Here is a 16806-nt window from a genome sequence, read left to right on the forward strand (position 1 = left end):
AGAGACTAAATGGGGATCAATGTTGGAGAAAATGCGGTGGAAGTTAAAGAAATATGGGTTGGATGAATGGACTATAAAATGGATAGAGAACTGGCTAGAGCATAGGGCTCAACGAGTAGTGATCAATGCCTTCATGTCTATCTGACAACCAGTCACAAGCGGAGTTCCCCAGGGGTCAGTCCTGGGGCCGGTTTTGTTCAACATCTTTACTAATGATCTGGAGGATGGGGTAGATTGCACCCTCAGCAAGTTTGCGGACGACACTAAGATGGGGGGAGTGGTAGATACCCTGGAGGGTAGGGATAGGATACAGAGTGACCTAAACAAACTGGAGGATTGGGCCAAAAGAAATCTAATGAGGTTCAACAAAGATAAGTGCAGAGTCCTCCACTTAGGAAGGAAGAATCCCACGTACAGCTATAGACTGGGGACCGACGAGCTGGGCAGCAGCTCCGCAGAAAAGGACCTGGGGGTAACAGTGGATAAAAAGCTGGATATGAGTCAGCAGTGTGCCCTGGTTGTCAAGAAGGCTAATGGCATATTGGGCTGCATTAGTAGAAGCATTGCCAGCAGGTCACGGGAAGTGATTATTCCCCTCTATTCGGCATTGGTTAGGCCGCATTTAGAATATTGTGTCCAGTTTTGGGCCCCCCACTACAAAAAGGATGTGGACAAGTTGGAGAGAGTGCAGCGGAGGGCAACCAAAATAATTAGGGGGCTGGAGCACAGGACTTATGAGGAGAGGCTGAGGGAACTGGGCTTGTTTAGTCTGCAAAAGAGAAGAGTGAAGGGGGGATTTGATAGCGTCCTTTAACTACCTGAAAGGGGGTTCCAGGGAGGATGGGGCTAGGCTGTTCTCGGTGGTGGCAGATGACAGAACAAGGAGCAACGGTCTCAAGTTGCAGGGCGGGAGGTCTAGGTTGGGCATTAGGAAAAGTTTTTCACTAGGAGGGTGGTGAAGCACTGGAATGGGTTACCTAGGGAGGTGGTGGAATCTCCATCCTTAGAGGTTTTTAAGCTGAGGCTTGAGAAAGCCCTGGCTGGGATGATATAGCTGAGGTTAATCCTGCTTTGAGCAGGGGGTTGGACTAGATGACCTCCTGAGGTCCCTTCCAACTCTAATATTCTATGATTCTATGATTCTATGAACTTATTTGTGTGTAGCACTTAGGTGTGTGTGAGAGAAGAAGTCCGTTTTGTGAGATAGGATATGGGCAAATTGCCAAAAGTCCAAAAGAGGGTAACAAAAATGATGAGGGGGCTGAGTACCATGATTTATTAGGAGAGGCTGAGGGAATGGGGTTTATTTAGTCTGCAGAAGAGAAGAACAAAGAGGGATTTGATAGCAGTCTTCAAATACCTGAAGAGGGGTTCCAAGAAGGATTAATCTAGGCTGTTCTCAGTGGTGGCAGATGACAGAACATGTAGCAATGGTCTCAAGTTGCAGTGGGGGCGGTCTAGGTTGGATATTAGGAAAAAAATTTTCACTATGGGGGTGGTGAAGCACTGGAGTGGGTTACCTAGGGAGGTGGTAGAATCTCTATCTTTAGAGGTTTTTAAGGTGCAGCTTGACAAAGCCGTGACTGGGATGATTTAGTTGGGGTTGGTCCTGCTTTGAGCAGAGGGTTCGACTAGATGACCTCCTGAAGTCCCTTCCAACCTGATCTTCTATTATATGTGTTGGTTTGTGGGTGGGAATGTGCGGGGGGTGGTATGTTTGGAGGATTTATGGGGAATGAGATTTGGGGTATGTACAACGGAGATGTGTGGAGAAGATTCAGGGTGTTTAGGTGGTAAGTGGGATGTTGCTGAAGCGTGTGTGTGTGTGTGTGTGTGTGTGTGAGAGAGAGAGAGAGAGAGAGAGAGGTAAGATATACGTGGGAACGAAGGAGTGTGTTGAGATGTGTATTTCATAGTGGAGGGTGAATTTGAGAGGGAAGTGGGACACCTTTGTGTGTGAGGTTGGGATCTTTCTTGGGCTGGTGAGTAGTACGAGAAGGGGTGGGTGTCCAATGTGTGGGTGTAGCTGCAAGGGATGGAGTTATGTATCGGGGGTGGGGATTTGTTGGATAGGGGATGGCATGATTATATATATGAGGTCACTCTATGTGTGTGCATAAGAGGCACATGTATGTGCTGGCTGAGTGTGATTCAAGACATGTGGGCGTGTGTGGGGGAGGGTTGGGGTTGACAGAAATTGTGTAGCATTCATCTTTGGGAACGTAGCTGTGGGGTATGCGGATTGTTTGCTTTTGTTAATTTGTGTGCGTGGAGGGGTGTTGGGTGCAGGCGTGTGTGGGGTATGTATGGGGTGTTAAGGATGTTGGGATACGTCGGAGCCGAGATGTATGGGTGTGTTAGGTGTGTCAGGGTGCGTCGGTGTGTTTTTACATTGGATATGGAGCAGGGAGAGGCATTTTATGGCATCTCAGTGTGAGTTAGGACACTCACCTGCTTAGTGGAATTTTTGAAAATCCCAGTAAGCACCGATCTGCATTATTAGGTGTTTTAGTAACTTTGAAAATCTGGTCCTGTTCACCAGATGGCAGGGGCACAATACAGAGATGGGACTAGACCCCAAGTTCCAATAATGTGAGCATCAATTGCTGAACAATAGCTTCCAGCCTCATTCAAACCATTGGCCTTGGTCAATACAAGAGGTTCATATTCAATCCATCCAGAACTTCCCTCCTTTTCTTTTAACTATTCCTGTTAACGAGTCCAACTTTCTTCTCGTTCAGCCTTCTACTTCACAGCAACCCCCCCAACGCCTCCTTCACTTCCTTGTTCCTCAGGTTGTAGATGATGGGGTTGAGGAGCAGGGTGACTGCACAGTAGAAGACGGAGACCACCCGGTCCTCCTGGAAGGTGTAGCATGCTGTGGGCCAGACGAACATGAAGGTGATGGTACTGTAGAAGATGGTGACCACGGTGAGGTGGGAGGCACAGATGGAGAAGGCCCGGTGTCTGCCGGTGGTGGAGGGCATCCTGCAGATGGTGGAGATGATGGAGCACTAGGACACCATTGTGAGCAGGAAAGAACAGAGGATGATGACCCAGGAGAAGGTGAAGAATATCATCTCGCTGACTGAGGGGTTGGTGCACGAGAGGTTCAGCACAGGTGCCTCAGCATGAGGTTGATCTCATTTGGGCCACATAAGAGAAAAAAAGTGGTGAATATAGCGAGAGGTAGTGGGGCCATCAAGCCACTCAACCAGGAGGCAACATCCAACTGGGTGCAGACCTTGCTGTTCATTAGGGTGGTATAGTGCAATGGGGAGCAGATGGCGATTTAGCAATCATAGGCCATGACAGCCAGTAAGGTGCACTCGGTGGTGCCCAAGAAGAAGAAGAAGTAGAGCTGCATGATGCATCCAGTGATGGATATGGTGGTGTTGCTCTCATCCAGGAAGCCAGACAGCATCTTGGGCATGGTGACTGTAGTGTACCAGATCTCCATGAGGGAGAAATTGCTCAGGAAGAAGTACATGGGCATGTGCAGACGTCTCTCCCTCCACACTGTGGTGATGATGATGATGATGCTATTGGCCGTGATGGTCAAGGCATATGGTAGGAGGAAGTGGAGGAAGAAATACATCTTCCACTGATGGAGTCTGTGGAACCGTAGGAAGATAAATTCAGTGATGGTGATCTGGTTCCTGGTTTCTATCCTTTCCATGTCTTTGGTCTGGAATAAAGAATTAAAATAGAGAGAAATGATGACCATAGAAACTGAGATGGCTATTTATATATAAAAGAAAACAACATTAAAATAATGTTAGTGTATCTAATGTCCGCTGAGGCCTGTAGGTGCAACTATAATAAAAATAATGACAGCAATTCAAAAATGAGTAAATGCCAGTGTGGACGAGCCCCTGGAAGCAGGGGCCAGCGTCCGGGCTTCTCCCTCTGGGTCCTTCTCAGAGGGGGACCACCCCTCCCGGCTATCTCCTACCAGGAGCAGTCTCAAGGCCTTTTCCCAGGCAAGCAATCTTTTGCCCTGCCCTTAGGCAGGACTGTCAAATAAGTGGTCTCTCACCAGGCCCTCAGGCAGGGCTGGCCAATGAATGTCCACTGAGGCCTGTAGGTGCTTATATAATAAAAATAATGACAGTGTGGATGTGCCCCTGGAACCAGGGAGCAGCGTCTGGGTTTTCCCCTCTCTGGGTCCTCCTCAGAGGGGGACCACCCCTCCCGGCTACCTCCCACTGGAAGCAGTCTTGTGCCCCTTTCAGGGCAATCAGTCTATGGCCAGACCCTCAGGCAGGGCTGGCGAGGCAAGCAGTCTATAGCCCGGCCCTGGAGCAGGGCTGGCGAGGCAAGCAGTCTATAGCCCGGCCCTGGAGCAGGGCTGGCGAGGCAAGCAGTCTATAGCCCGGCCCTGGAGCAGGGCTGGCGAGGCAAGCAGTCTATAGCCCGGCCCTCGAGCAGGGCTGGCGAGGCAAACAGTTTAAAGCCAGGCCCACAGTCAGGGCTGGCAGGTGAGCAAGCTGCTCTCGGGAACGGCACGGCAGGGAAGGCTTCCTCACGGAGGATAGGGAAGGGGGGAGGGGGACGCAGGCCCGCCCGTCTCCACTGCGTCCCAGCCCAGGGCCCTGGCAGTGGCAACAGTGTTTGCCACTGGGTCGGCGGGGCTCCTGCCGCAACAGGCCACCCAGGTTGCCCCTGACTCAGCCACTAACGTGCAGCTATCCCTGGGCTTCTTCCTCCCCGAAACCCCCAGTACCTGCCTCCTCTGGGTCGCTGAGGTTTGGTAGACCTGCTAGGCCCTCCTCGTCCATGGGCGGCAGCTCCGGGAGCTCCATGGGCTCATCCTCGAAGGGTAGCTCCTCCAGGTCCTGCAGTCCCCAGGCCTCGGGCAGGGCCGGTAGGTCCTCGGGGTCCCAGGCTTGGCACTGCTCTGGCAGATCCGCCTCCAGCTCCCAGGCCCTGGGTGTTTCTGGGAGGTTCTCCTCAGGCTAGTCGTCCTCAGGGAGCCCCGACGGGCCTTCTTCCGGCTCCCAGGCCATGGGGGTCTCTGGTGGTCCCTCCAACTCCCAGGTCGTAGGGTACCTGGGGGAGGCCTCGGTCGACCCCCAGGCTGGGTTTAAGGCCGGCCGCTCCCTCTCAGCCCGGCTCTCCGGCCCGGCCTTGGCTAGGAGCTCCGGAGGAGACGCGTCCTTCCCCTTCGACCGCCTCCCTCCAACTGAGCTTGCCGGCCTGGCTCTTAAAGGCCTAGCTCCGCCCCCCTGCTTCTGGTCAGGTGGGGCCCCTGGGGCCTTTAAAGGCCTAGTCCCGCCCTCTGGCTTCCGGTCAGGTGTTTCCCTGGGGCAGGCTTCTGTCAGCCAGGGTGGGTCTGGCTCCCTCTCTGGGTCCTCCTCAGAGGGGGACCACCCCTCCCGGCTACAGACAGCTATTCAAAAATGAGGAAATGCCAGGAATAAGCTTTCCAGTACAACTTTAAATCAAAGATTCCTGGATATGGATGACTGAAAATTTTCCATTGAAACTTTTCTTTTCAATGGAAAACTGGGTGTTTACTTTTTTTAAAAACAAAAAGAATTGTCATTCCTCAAAAAATAAAACAACATTTTTCTTTTGTTAGAAAGCTGAAAACCCAAAACTCAGAACATTTGTCTGAAAATAATTCTGCTTTTCCCCAAAATATTTGGTATTCATTTTTTCAGTGAAAATTCAAAATCTTCCACTGAAGGGGTCAGGAATCCAACCAGGTCTCTGGACAAATTTTGAGGCCAGAATGAGTTATTTTGATAATCTAGAATAGGATTTTGAAAGGTATTTCATTAATTAATTTAATTACGGTAATTAGGCACACAATTTATATACCCTTTAATGACATTGTGAAAAGTTTGTAGCCAAGGTACAATCTTCTCTGGTTCAAAATATTCAGCCATAATTTGCTGATGCTAAACGTTCACATAACAGAGTCTGCAGATTATGTTCTCTGTGATCTGTGATGAGCTAAGAGACTGAATCATCCTGGAAGACAAGGACCTAGCCTTGTTTATCCATAGTGTTGTCATCTCTTGGCTGGATTACAGCAATGAGATAAACCTGGTCATGAAGCCTTCAGTACTTAGCAAGATGCAATTACTATAGAATGCTGCAGCATGTTTCTTCATCATCACAAACTACCGTGAGCAGAGTGGCAGCAGTGGGAATAGACTCCCAAAGGTTCTGAATCACAGTTTAGTGTGCTGTCCACACTGCAGTCTCATGCACAATCTGTTTCAGAAGCCCCCCTCCCACTTAATATTTCATAAGCAACATGTTACTTTTAAAGTTTCCATAGGATCACAGCATTTAAGGGCATAAGGGACCACTAGATGATCTATTCTGACTTCCTGTATAACAGAGACTATGAAATCTCATCCCATCAAGCCCAGCAACTTTTGTTTCACTAACGCATAACCTGTGATTGGCTAAAGCCTATCCTCCAGAAAGGCATCAGTTTGATCCAATTAATCACCCTCACTGTTAACAATTCATGCCTCCTTTCTCATTTTAATGTATCCAGCTGCAGCTTCCAACTCTTAGTTGTTCTTTCGCCTTTGCTAGATTAGTATGAAGTATTTTCTCCCTGTAAATTCACTGCCTTCTTATAATGTAACCACACATTTATTAGAATAGGAACCACAAAGACACTTTAAATATAATATTGGGTTGCAAGAATGCTATAACTTGGATAAAAAAATCTCAATCTTTAACCTCTCCATCAGGCTGTGACTTAGTGAATCTTCATGAAGGATTGGGTAAGACCTGAAGAAGGGCCTCAGAGTTTGCCCATTGACCTCAGTTGGAGAAGTCCAGGAGGAAAATCTGGGTAAGGCCTTTCAGGTCTCATTCATGTGAGTGGTAATTTAGGACTCAAACCTGCCACAGTGGGAGTCACCTTTTAGAGACTCCTTTTGAAACTCTGCCTTATCTAACACTGTTCCCTGCTCCAAATCTGAGTCGCCAGGCTGCCTTTTGGGAATATTCAGAGTCAGGAGTTTTAAGGCAGATGAGGGCTGGTGTATCATACGGTGCCACTGGTGTCACCTCTACTTCTCCATCCTGACCCAAGGAGCTGCCAAGGCACTGCGTCAACATGGGATCCCAGTTGCCTGGACTTGCACTGGCATCACACTCTGCAGATGGCAGCTGTGAGCTTCGAGGCCTATGGGCAGATCCATATCTTAAGTCAACCAGCACAGCTCCTTCAACTTCCTAAGGCCTGGTATACACTGACCCCGGCCATCGATGGGAGATGCGCAAGCTACTCACTGCAGCTTGCATATCTCCCGTCGACTTACTCACGTGGCTGTACCGAGGTATCTACAAGGCACTGTATCGACGGCAGATGCCCTCTGGTCGACGCAGCATTGCTCTTTTTATGGGGGGGGTGGATTTATGGCGTCGACCGGAGACCATTCCAGGATCGACTGAGCGGGTCTCCACTGCCCACTCAATCAATCCTGCTCCATCAATCCGTGCAGTCCCTACAGTGTAGACATACCCTGAGTCACAAATTACAGGGCAGGTAATGAACCATTGGAACAAACTACCCAGGAGAGTGGCGGATTGTCCATCTCTTGTCTTCCAAACCAGACTGGCTGCCATTCGGGACGATGCCTCAGTCAAACTCAAGTTACTGAACTCATTACAGGGATAGCTGGGTGAGATGTAATGGCGTATGATATACAAAGGGTCAGAATAGATGATCTCATGGTCTCTACTGGTCTGAAACACTAAGAATTAGAGATTTTCCTAAGGAAGGACATAGTAAAAATCTATCTATCTATCTATCTATCTATCTATCTATCTATCTATCCTCATTATTGCAGTATCTCTCCAAGGACTTTGGTATTTTGTTCATGACACCAAAGGTAACATAAGCAATTAAAAGACAAGATCAGTGGCTCCTCTAGATAATTAACTTCTAAAGGATATATAAGATCTGCTCTCCCAGTAGCACTGGGAGGTTATTTAACAAGCATTTTGATGCTGATAATTCATTACTGAAAACTGACGGGTGACCATAGTAACTTTGGGAAATGCAGTCTGGCCTGTGCTGCGCCAAGCTCAAACTAGATGATTGCAATGGTCCTTTCTAGCCTGGGAATCCTCAAATCTACGAAAGGTCTGTGGCAGAAGTAAAGCCAAATCTTTAAATTCAGCCAGCAGTCTAATGGAAGAACTAGAATGCTTTTCCCAGCTTTGGCAATTTTAAACTGCATGAAAGACTAACAGGGCACAGGAGACTGAATTATCTCATTCAAAAGGCAGTGACAATTATACATTTTCAATACATAAAAGGTAAATAATCATTCATTGGATATCCATAAATGAACTGGAAGAGAGATCTTTCTTTCTTTCTTTCACTAAACTAATTACAGCAGAATTTGAACTTCTATCTATCTGTCTGTTTAAGATTTTGACCTTTTTCAATCTAGCTAGATGTCTCTGCATGATTTTCATGTAATATCTATATTGCTGTTATATATAAAGACATTATATCATTGTTATAAATTATCTATACTGCTTTATTTTTGCTTGTCTGATATTGCTTAAATATGGAGGAACTGTATTATTTTTAAATTATTTTTAAATAGTTAATTCAACTTCAGATATAGAGAGCCAAATTGTGCACTATTGGAAATTTGCAAAACTATTTATTCAGACCCATTTTTAATAAAATAAATGATAGATAGATAGATAGATAGATAGATAGATCAGAGGAGAAGACAGGAGTCAATTTGTATTGACTGGGATTTCTTGTCAATGGGATTTGGTGTCTCCCGCCTTAGACTCCCTCAAGAATTCTAAGTTATATCTCTAGCTTTAATACATGATTTACTTAGAATAAATATTGTTATACATCCTTCTCAATTACATGGGGCCTGATTTTCTCTCTTACTCATCCCGGTGAAAATCATCAATTATTCCACACTGCAGTGGACAGCCATCACTGGTTGAAAACAGACAGTGAGGGGGAAAAAAGGAGAAATGTTTTTTACAATAAAGACAATTAACCATAGGAACAATTTAACAAGAATCATGGCTAGTGCAGATCAATGTCTTTCCATTGTCTTCCGGCCCACTGACTTAGAGCTACACTTAGGCTATGCCTACACTGACGGTGGCAAAATCGACACCATCAGATTGACTTATCTGGATCGACTGAGCGGTCAGTGAAGACCCACTCAGTTGATCCAGAAGTCGACCTACTAAGACCACCTTCTCAAGTGGCATAGCATTGCGTCGACAGGATTGCCGTTCCCGTTGGTGCAGTGCACTGCAGTGCACACAAGAGAAGCACAGAAGTCGACAGGAGTTCTGCAAGTTTTTTGCGTACTTTGTGTAACTCAGGTCAACTGCTTCCAAATCGCCAAGGTAAGTATAGACATAGCCTAAGTTGGAGTATCTGACCAAGTGAGCTGATTTATCTTGACAGAAGAGGAGTAGTGGAGATTCAGGAATGAAGAACCAATCCTCTGTCACTGAATTCATCTTGGTGGGTCTGTCCAGACACCCTGAACACCAGAGGTTCCTCTTTATGGTATTCAGCTTCATCTACATGGCAGCGCTAGCTGGAAACATCCTCCTCATCCTCACAGTTACTGCCAGCAGATGCCTCCACACCCCGATGTATTTCTTGCTCATCAACTTGTCCTTGATAAACATTTTATCCATCTCAGTGTCCGTCCCCAAAATGTTGCACAACCTTCTGGAGCACAGGAAGACCATTGCCTTCTTGGGTTGCATTGCGCAGATCTATCTCTTCACCTGGACTCTGGTAAGTGAAGTTCTGGTCCTTGCTGCCATGGCTTTCGACCGCTATGCTGCTATCTGCCACCCTTTGCATTACACCCTCATCATGAGGAAGGGGGTTTGTGTTGGGTTAATCGCCGGCATATGGACAGTCGGGCTGGCCAACTCCGCGGTCCATACAGGATTTGTGCTCCAGCTGTCCTTCTGCTGCTCGAACGTCATCAACCATTTCTTCTGTGAATTGCCACCTGTGTTAAAACTCTCCTGTTCAGACACCAGCCTCAACGAAACCCTGGCTTTTCTGGCTGATGCGGTCTTCGGGATGGGGAGCTGTGCGATCACTCTAATGTCTTATTACTTCATCCTAAGAACTATCCTGAAAATCCATTCCACAGAAAGCAAGAAGAAAGCCTTCTCCACCTGCTCCTCCCACATCATAATGGTCAGTTTTTACTACTCCACAGCCATTTATATCTACATCCATCCCTCCTCAGCCTATTCTCCCAACAGAGACAAAGTGATCACTGTCCTATGTTCAGTTATAACTCCAGCCCTCAACCCTATCATATACTCTCTAAGAAACAAGGAGGTCAAAGAGGCCCTCAGGAAACTGATAAGTAGACTTGGGATTTTTCAAAGACAATAACATCTATCCATCTATCTAGTTATCTATCTGAGAGACAGGGTGGGTGAGGTAAAATCTTTTATTGGACCAACATCTTCTGGTGAGAGAGACAAGCTTCTAAGCTACACAGAGATCTTCTCCAGCTCTGTGTAGCTCAAAAGCTTGCCTGAACAAATTGGTCTTCACCCACTTTGTCTCTAATACCTTGGAACCCGCTCAGCTACAACAACATTTAACAACATCTATCTATCTATCTATCTTTATATCTCTCCCTACACACATCTATCTATCTATCTATCTATCTATCTATCTGTTAGTATATAGAACATAGATATTCAGGCCTGCCTATAAAGGACCATATTTTGTAAGTATATCCTTATCATTTAGATGGTTATAGGGGTTTAAAAGAAAGAATCAAAACCATGGCTCTTCTCTCACTGTGACAGTCGGAGGCCTGATACTTTGGCTCATATGCAGGAATGGTGGCCATAAGCTGGGAAGAGTGCAGTCACATACGCACATTCCAGCATAACATCTAATACCCTGTTCTTAAGATGGTGATCCAGTCTAACACCTCCAGATAAAGAAAAGATCCTAGAATGTTTAAAGGAAACTTGATTTGATAGCATTCTGTCTGGCAAAAGAATTACTTATCAACAGTTGTGGTTGTAAAATCTACACTCATTGTTTCATCTTTATGGTACCCAATTCTCTATTATCTATTTGGAATGATTTCTGTCTGGTTCTTTGATTGTTTCTGTCTGTTGCATAACTGAGTATGATCAGTTAAGGTGGTTGGACATAACTGGCTAAAGAATTGTGTTACAATATGTTAGGATTGGTTAAAGAATCATCTTGTAATATTGTTAAAGAAATGACTGGTGAAGATACACTATAAAAACTGAGGTAAAACAGGAAGTAGGGAGGATTTTTTTTTTCAGTCCAGCTTCTGGGTGGAAGTTGATGGCTGGTGTGTGCGAGGATCGGGCCGGATGGTCACAAGGATCCCATCTAACATCGAGGGTCTGTGATTATGAGTCCCCCGTTCGTCCCTTCCTTCACAAGGCATGAACAACATAGGAAGCTCTGAATTGCCCTCAACACGTTCATAATTCTTTGCCATGCTGTATTAAGCAAATGACTCTAATTCAATCTCAACGAGAGTCCTGTAGCATTTTAAAGACTAACAAATTTAATTTTTGCAGGCATACGCTTTCATGGGCTGTAACCCACTTCCTCAGATGTAAGGAATAGAAATCAGATAGCAGGTATATATATACATATCTGAGACTAAGGAACAACAATGGGGAAGGTAGATATAAGCAAAGCCCCTTCAGTTAGAGTAGCTGAGGCCTATTCACAACCATTGATTAGGAGGTGAGAATGTGTGAACAGTGACAATTGCTTCTTGTAATGAGATAACCATTCCAAGTCCCTATTTAGACCCAGTTTGATTGTGTCAAGTTTGCAGATCAGTTCAAGCTCAGCAGTTTCTCTTTGAAGTCTGTTTTTGAAGTTTTTTGTAGAAGTGGCTTCGGCCAGTTGCCTGAAGGGAGCAGGCAGGATTTTTCCTCTCCCCCAGTGCACAGTAGTTCAGAGGTGTTCTGGGATATTGTTTGTTTGCTTTACTCTGAAGAATCCGAGATTGACCACAGCTGGAGACAGGATGGAGCAGAGCTCTGAGGCTGTACAGAGAATTATAGAACCATAGGGTTAGAAGGGACCTCAAGAGTCATTAAATCTAACCTTTCTGCGAAGATTCAAGATTCATTGTGCCTAAACGATCCAAGACAGATGGATAGCTAGTCTCTTTTTGGAAACCTCCAGCCTAGGAGATCCCATGGCATCTCCAAGCAGCTTGTTCCAGAGAAGCCTCTTTCTAGATGCCATGTTTTCGTCACTTTCTCAGGGTCAAACTGATTTCCAGATTTGGGCTGGGGAATGAGTTTTCCCTGAGGTCAAATATGAAGGAGCCTGTGGAGGTTTTCTCAATCTCTGCCGCATTGGGTGTGTATCGCCGGCTGGGATCATCTGGGCACATCTCACCTAATCAATTCCCTCCCATCCCAGGGGCCTCTGGCACTAGCGGGCAACTTGGTCTCTGCTGTTCACTGCCTTGGCCACACAGTTTAGTCACCCAGGAACCTTCGTGCCAAGGGGCTGAAAGCACTGGAGGGCATATAATTTTACAGGGATAGCCTGAGTCAGTATACAGGCAATAATTCACAAAAGGTTGACACGTAAGGTCTCTACAGTGATCCAGTATTGCACTGGTAATCATAACCATTGTGAACTGAATGGACGGGTAATACTTAAGAAGCAAAGGAGCTATATTGGGAATTATTCTTAAAGTTCTTAACATTTCTTAAAAATTCTATATTGGAAATGTTCTTAAAACCTTGATATTCAAGGCAGACCACCGGCAAGTGACATTCCTTGCACAGACTCTGTTCTGGTCTTTACATTTGTTCATTGTCTACTGTATGCCTCACAGTACAAGTCTATTTCCCTACAGAGCTAATGAAGACCACAACATTGACAAGAGAGGGCAAAATATGCAGCATCAGAATCATAGAAGATGAGGGCTGGAAGGGACCTCAGGAGGTCATCTAGTCCCACCCCCTGTTCTAAGCAAGAACAACCGTGACTAAATCACCCCATCCAGGGCTTTGTCAAGCTGGGCCTTGAAAACCTCATAGGATGGAGATTCCACCACCTTCCTAGGTAACCCATTCCAGTGCTTCACCACCCTCCTAGGGAAAAAGTTTTTCCTAATATCCAACCTAGACCTCCCCCACTGCAACTAGAGACCATTGCTCCTAGTTCTGTCATCTAGTACCACTGAGAACAGCCTAGCTCCATCCTCCCTGGAACCCCCTTCAGGTAGTTGAAGGCTGCTATCAAATCCCCCCTCACTCTTCTGTTCTGGAGACTATGACAAAGATCAAATAATTAGTCTGGTCTACAATGAGAATGACACGATTTCTCATGATAAAGTGAACACAGCCTACCTGATGGGAAATACTTTATTACAGATGAGAGTGTCTTTAAGTCTAGGGTCTAGAACGTGGGTTGTGATTTTATTTTATATGTAACTGTGTGTTTCCAATATTTCTACTTGGTGTCACATCTCTACGCTTTGTTAAATAAATGTTTATTTGTGTTCACTATCAACACATCTCAGTGCTGTGTTTTCAGCAGAGGGATTGAGCTAAGGTGTAATGAGGAAGCTGCAGTGTTTTCATTTGGGAGCAAGGAACCCGTGAATACAGCACACGCACAGTGCACCAGTGGCTGGGAGATGCTTGGAGGGTGCATATTGCTGGGCTGCAGAGGGACAGCAGAGCCTGGGTAGGCTGAGAGAGGAGTGGCTTGTGTTGCCCGTGGCTGGTGGAGTCAGGGAGCTGACTCCCAGCTGGCAGAGACACACTCAGGGCAGGTGGCAGAGAGGTGCCTCATTGCCCTGGATACCCCAGGAATCATCAAAGTCTCCTGAGAACTGTCAAGTTTTAGTCTAACTAAAGTCTCAGCACAGGGGCACTTGGGTGACGGTGAATGGCCTGTGTTATAGAGGAGCTTAGACTAGATGATCTAACGGTCCCTTCTGGCCTTGGAATCTAGGAATCCATGACTTTTCCCATTTACACCAGTTGGGTAGGTCGTTGACTCCAGTGGATTTATGGTTCATTTACACCAGCTGGGGATCTGACCCATTCACTCCAATGTAGCTACAGCTAATTTACACCAGCTGGCGATTTGCCTCAGTGACTCAAACTGAGCTGTGTCTGAATTACACCAGTTGCGAATCTGGCCCATTTACTCCAAGGGTGCTATGCCGGGGTTTGGCCCATAGGCTGCAGTGGTGCTGTGGCTGATTTACACCAGCTGGGGATCTGACCCATTCACTCCAATATAGCTACAGCTAATTTACACCAGCTGGGACTCTGGATCGTTTACTCTAATTCTTTTGCCTTCACAAATAACGACTTTTAAAAAAGGCTTTTTTATGTTATGAAGACTTGAACACAGATGTGTTGCCTTTACTTAGACCCTGTCTACACTTACCTCCGAGATTCAGCGGCAGTCAACGGGAGTTACGCAAAGTATGCAAAAAACTTGCATAACTCCCGTTGACTTCTGCATTTCTGTTCTGCACGCTGACTTCACTGCACCGCGCCAGCAGGAACCACTTTTCCATTGACACAGCACTATGCAACTTGCGAAGGTGGTCTTAGTATGTCGATTTTTGGATCAACTGAGCGGGTCTTCACTGACCACTCAGTCGGTCCAGAGAAGTTGATCTGATGGTGACGACTTTGCTGCCATCAGGGTAGCCGTAGCCTTTGAATCAAGGAAAACTTTGAGTATTAAATAGAGATGTGACTGTAATCCCATTGGGCACTATGACCTAATTTAAAGTAATCAGTGGGGCTGATTCTCCTTTCACTCTCCCTGGGTTAAATAGAGGGTAACTCCATTGGAGAAAATGGAGCTGACTGTTTGCTCCTCACCCATTTAGTGTTTTCTACCAATGTTTAAGGCCACTATCAAATCCCCCCTCACTCTTCTCTTCTTCAGACTAAACAAGCCCAGTTCCCTCAGCCTCTCCTCATAAGTCATGTGCTACAGCCCTCTAATCATTTTCATTGCCTTCTGCTGGACTCTCTCCAATTTGTCCACATTCTTCCTGCAGTGGGAAGCCAAACCCACATGCCACCTGCTAAATGCTTGCTGAAGTAGACTCTGTCTTGAGCTGGTGGATTGCTATTTGCAGAATAGAGGGAAGATATTATGTTCGAGTCGTGCGTGTCATCTTGTTTTCCTTGTGGACCTTTGGTCAGTGTTGACTTCTCTGTTGCCACTACAGCTGTCTGAAAATGAATGCACATCGCTGAAGATAATGGGAGAGTGCACTAACTGAAAAAAAAAAGAAAGAAAGACAGACAGACAACTAATAAGTGAGATGCTTTTATTTGTTTTTCTTTCAGTATAAGGGAAATATGAGTCAAATATTAAAATGCTACATAGAGAATCACCATGGACAGGTCAGTGATCAGGGGTATGAACACACTGAAGGCAGCAAATTTGCCACCTTCAGATCGATCTTGCCGGGTTGATTGAGCGGCAGTGAAGACCTGCTCAATCGATCCAGAAGTGAATTCAATCAAACCACCTCCTCAAAAGGCGTAACACTGTATCGAGGGGAACACATTTCCCATCGGTGCAGCGCAGTGGATACAGCACACTAAAGGGAAGGTAGGAAGTCAACAGCAGTTACTACATCTGAAGAAGAGAGCAAGCCTCTCGAAAGCTTATATCTTCAAATATTAAATTTGTTAGTCTTTAAAGTGCCACAGAACTCTCGTTGTACAAGCTACTCTGCGTAGCTTACATAACTCCTGTCGACTGACACCAGATTTCCCAGTAAGTGTGTACTAAGCCCAGGTCTTTTCACTGAGTTATATATTTTGCCTTCTTCAGGCCAGGAATGGATTTTGTCTATTGCGATCTTGGTCAGATTTATCTACTCCATTTCAGATTCTCATAGACTTTAAGGTCAAAAGGGATCATTATGATCATTTAGTCGGACCTCCTGCATAACACAGGCCACAGAACCTCACCCACTCACTCCAGCAATAGACTCCTGACCTATGACTGAGTTATTGAAGTCCTCAAATCATGGTTGAAAGACTTCAAGGTTCAGAGAATCCACCAGCAAGTGACTCTTGCCCCACACTGCAGAGGAAGGTGAAAAACCCCCAGGGCCTCTGCCAATCTGCCCTGGGGGAAATTTTCTTTCCAACCTCAGATATGGCGATCAACTAAACCATGAGCATGTGGGCAAGACTCACCAGCCAGACACCCAAGAAAGAATTCTCTGTAGTAACTCAGAACCAATCTCATCTAACATCCCCATCACAGGCCACTGGGCATATTTACCGCTAGTAGTCAAAGATCAGTCAATTGCCAAATTAGGCTGTCCCATCATACCATCCCCTCCACTAGCTTATCCAGCTCAGTCTTGAAGCCAGCTAGGTTTTTTGTCCCCTCTGCTTCCCTTGTAAAGCTCTTCCAGAACTTCACTCCTCTGATGGTTAGAAACCTTTGTCTAATTTCTCCACCTGGTTTGGCTCATTATTTAGCCTCTTCCACACCCCAGAGACTCCCACTGCCCCCATAAATCACTCCACACACCCCACAGGTGAGCAGAGAAGCAAACACCTGCCCTAAAGGCAATGAAGCTCTCCAGGAACTCAGTACATCCTGACATTCTCCGATGATAGTGCAGGATGGCTTGAGTGCTGGTCAACCTAGATGCATCCCAGTCAGACTATTTATAACATATGGATTAATCCTTATTTAACGAAGCCCAGCTGACATTTTGTGATCACCGTGGACCAGCCAATCAGTTGGTTTAACCAGCATAG

At 46.1% G+C, this 16806-nt stretch overlaps 1 protein-coding gene and 1 pseudogene across 1 annotated transcript; one reads left to right on the forward strand and one right to left on the reverse strand.

The window, feature by feature from the left end:
* Positions 1 to 2699: 2699 nt before the first annotated feature.
* On the reverse strand, positions 2700 to 3679 carry LOC137161228 (olfactory receptor 6B1-like; annotated as a pseudogene).
* Positions 3680 to 9460: 5781 nt separating this feature from the next.
* On the forward strand, positions 9461 to 10399 carry LOC137161230 (olfactory receptor 13A1-like). The gene has a single exon (XM_067560332.1). The coding sequence runs from the start codon at positions 9461 to 9463 to the stop codon at positions 10397 to 10399; it is 939 nt and encodes a 312-aa protein (XP_067416433.1).
* Positions 10400 to 16806: the final 6407 nt, after the last annotated feature.

The sequence above is a fragment of the Emydura macquarii genome, unplaced genomic scaffold (genome assembly GCF_026122565.2).
Source record: "Emydura macquarii macquarii isolate MOO-44397 ecotype Brisbane River unplaced genomic scaffold, CSIRO-AGI_Emac_v2 contig_2287, whole genome shotgun sequence".
Lineage (NCBI taxonomy): Eukaryota > Metazoa > Chordata > Testudines > Chelidae > Emydura > Emydura macquarii.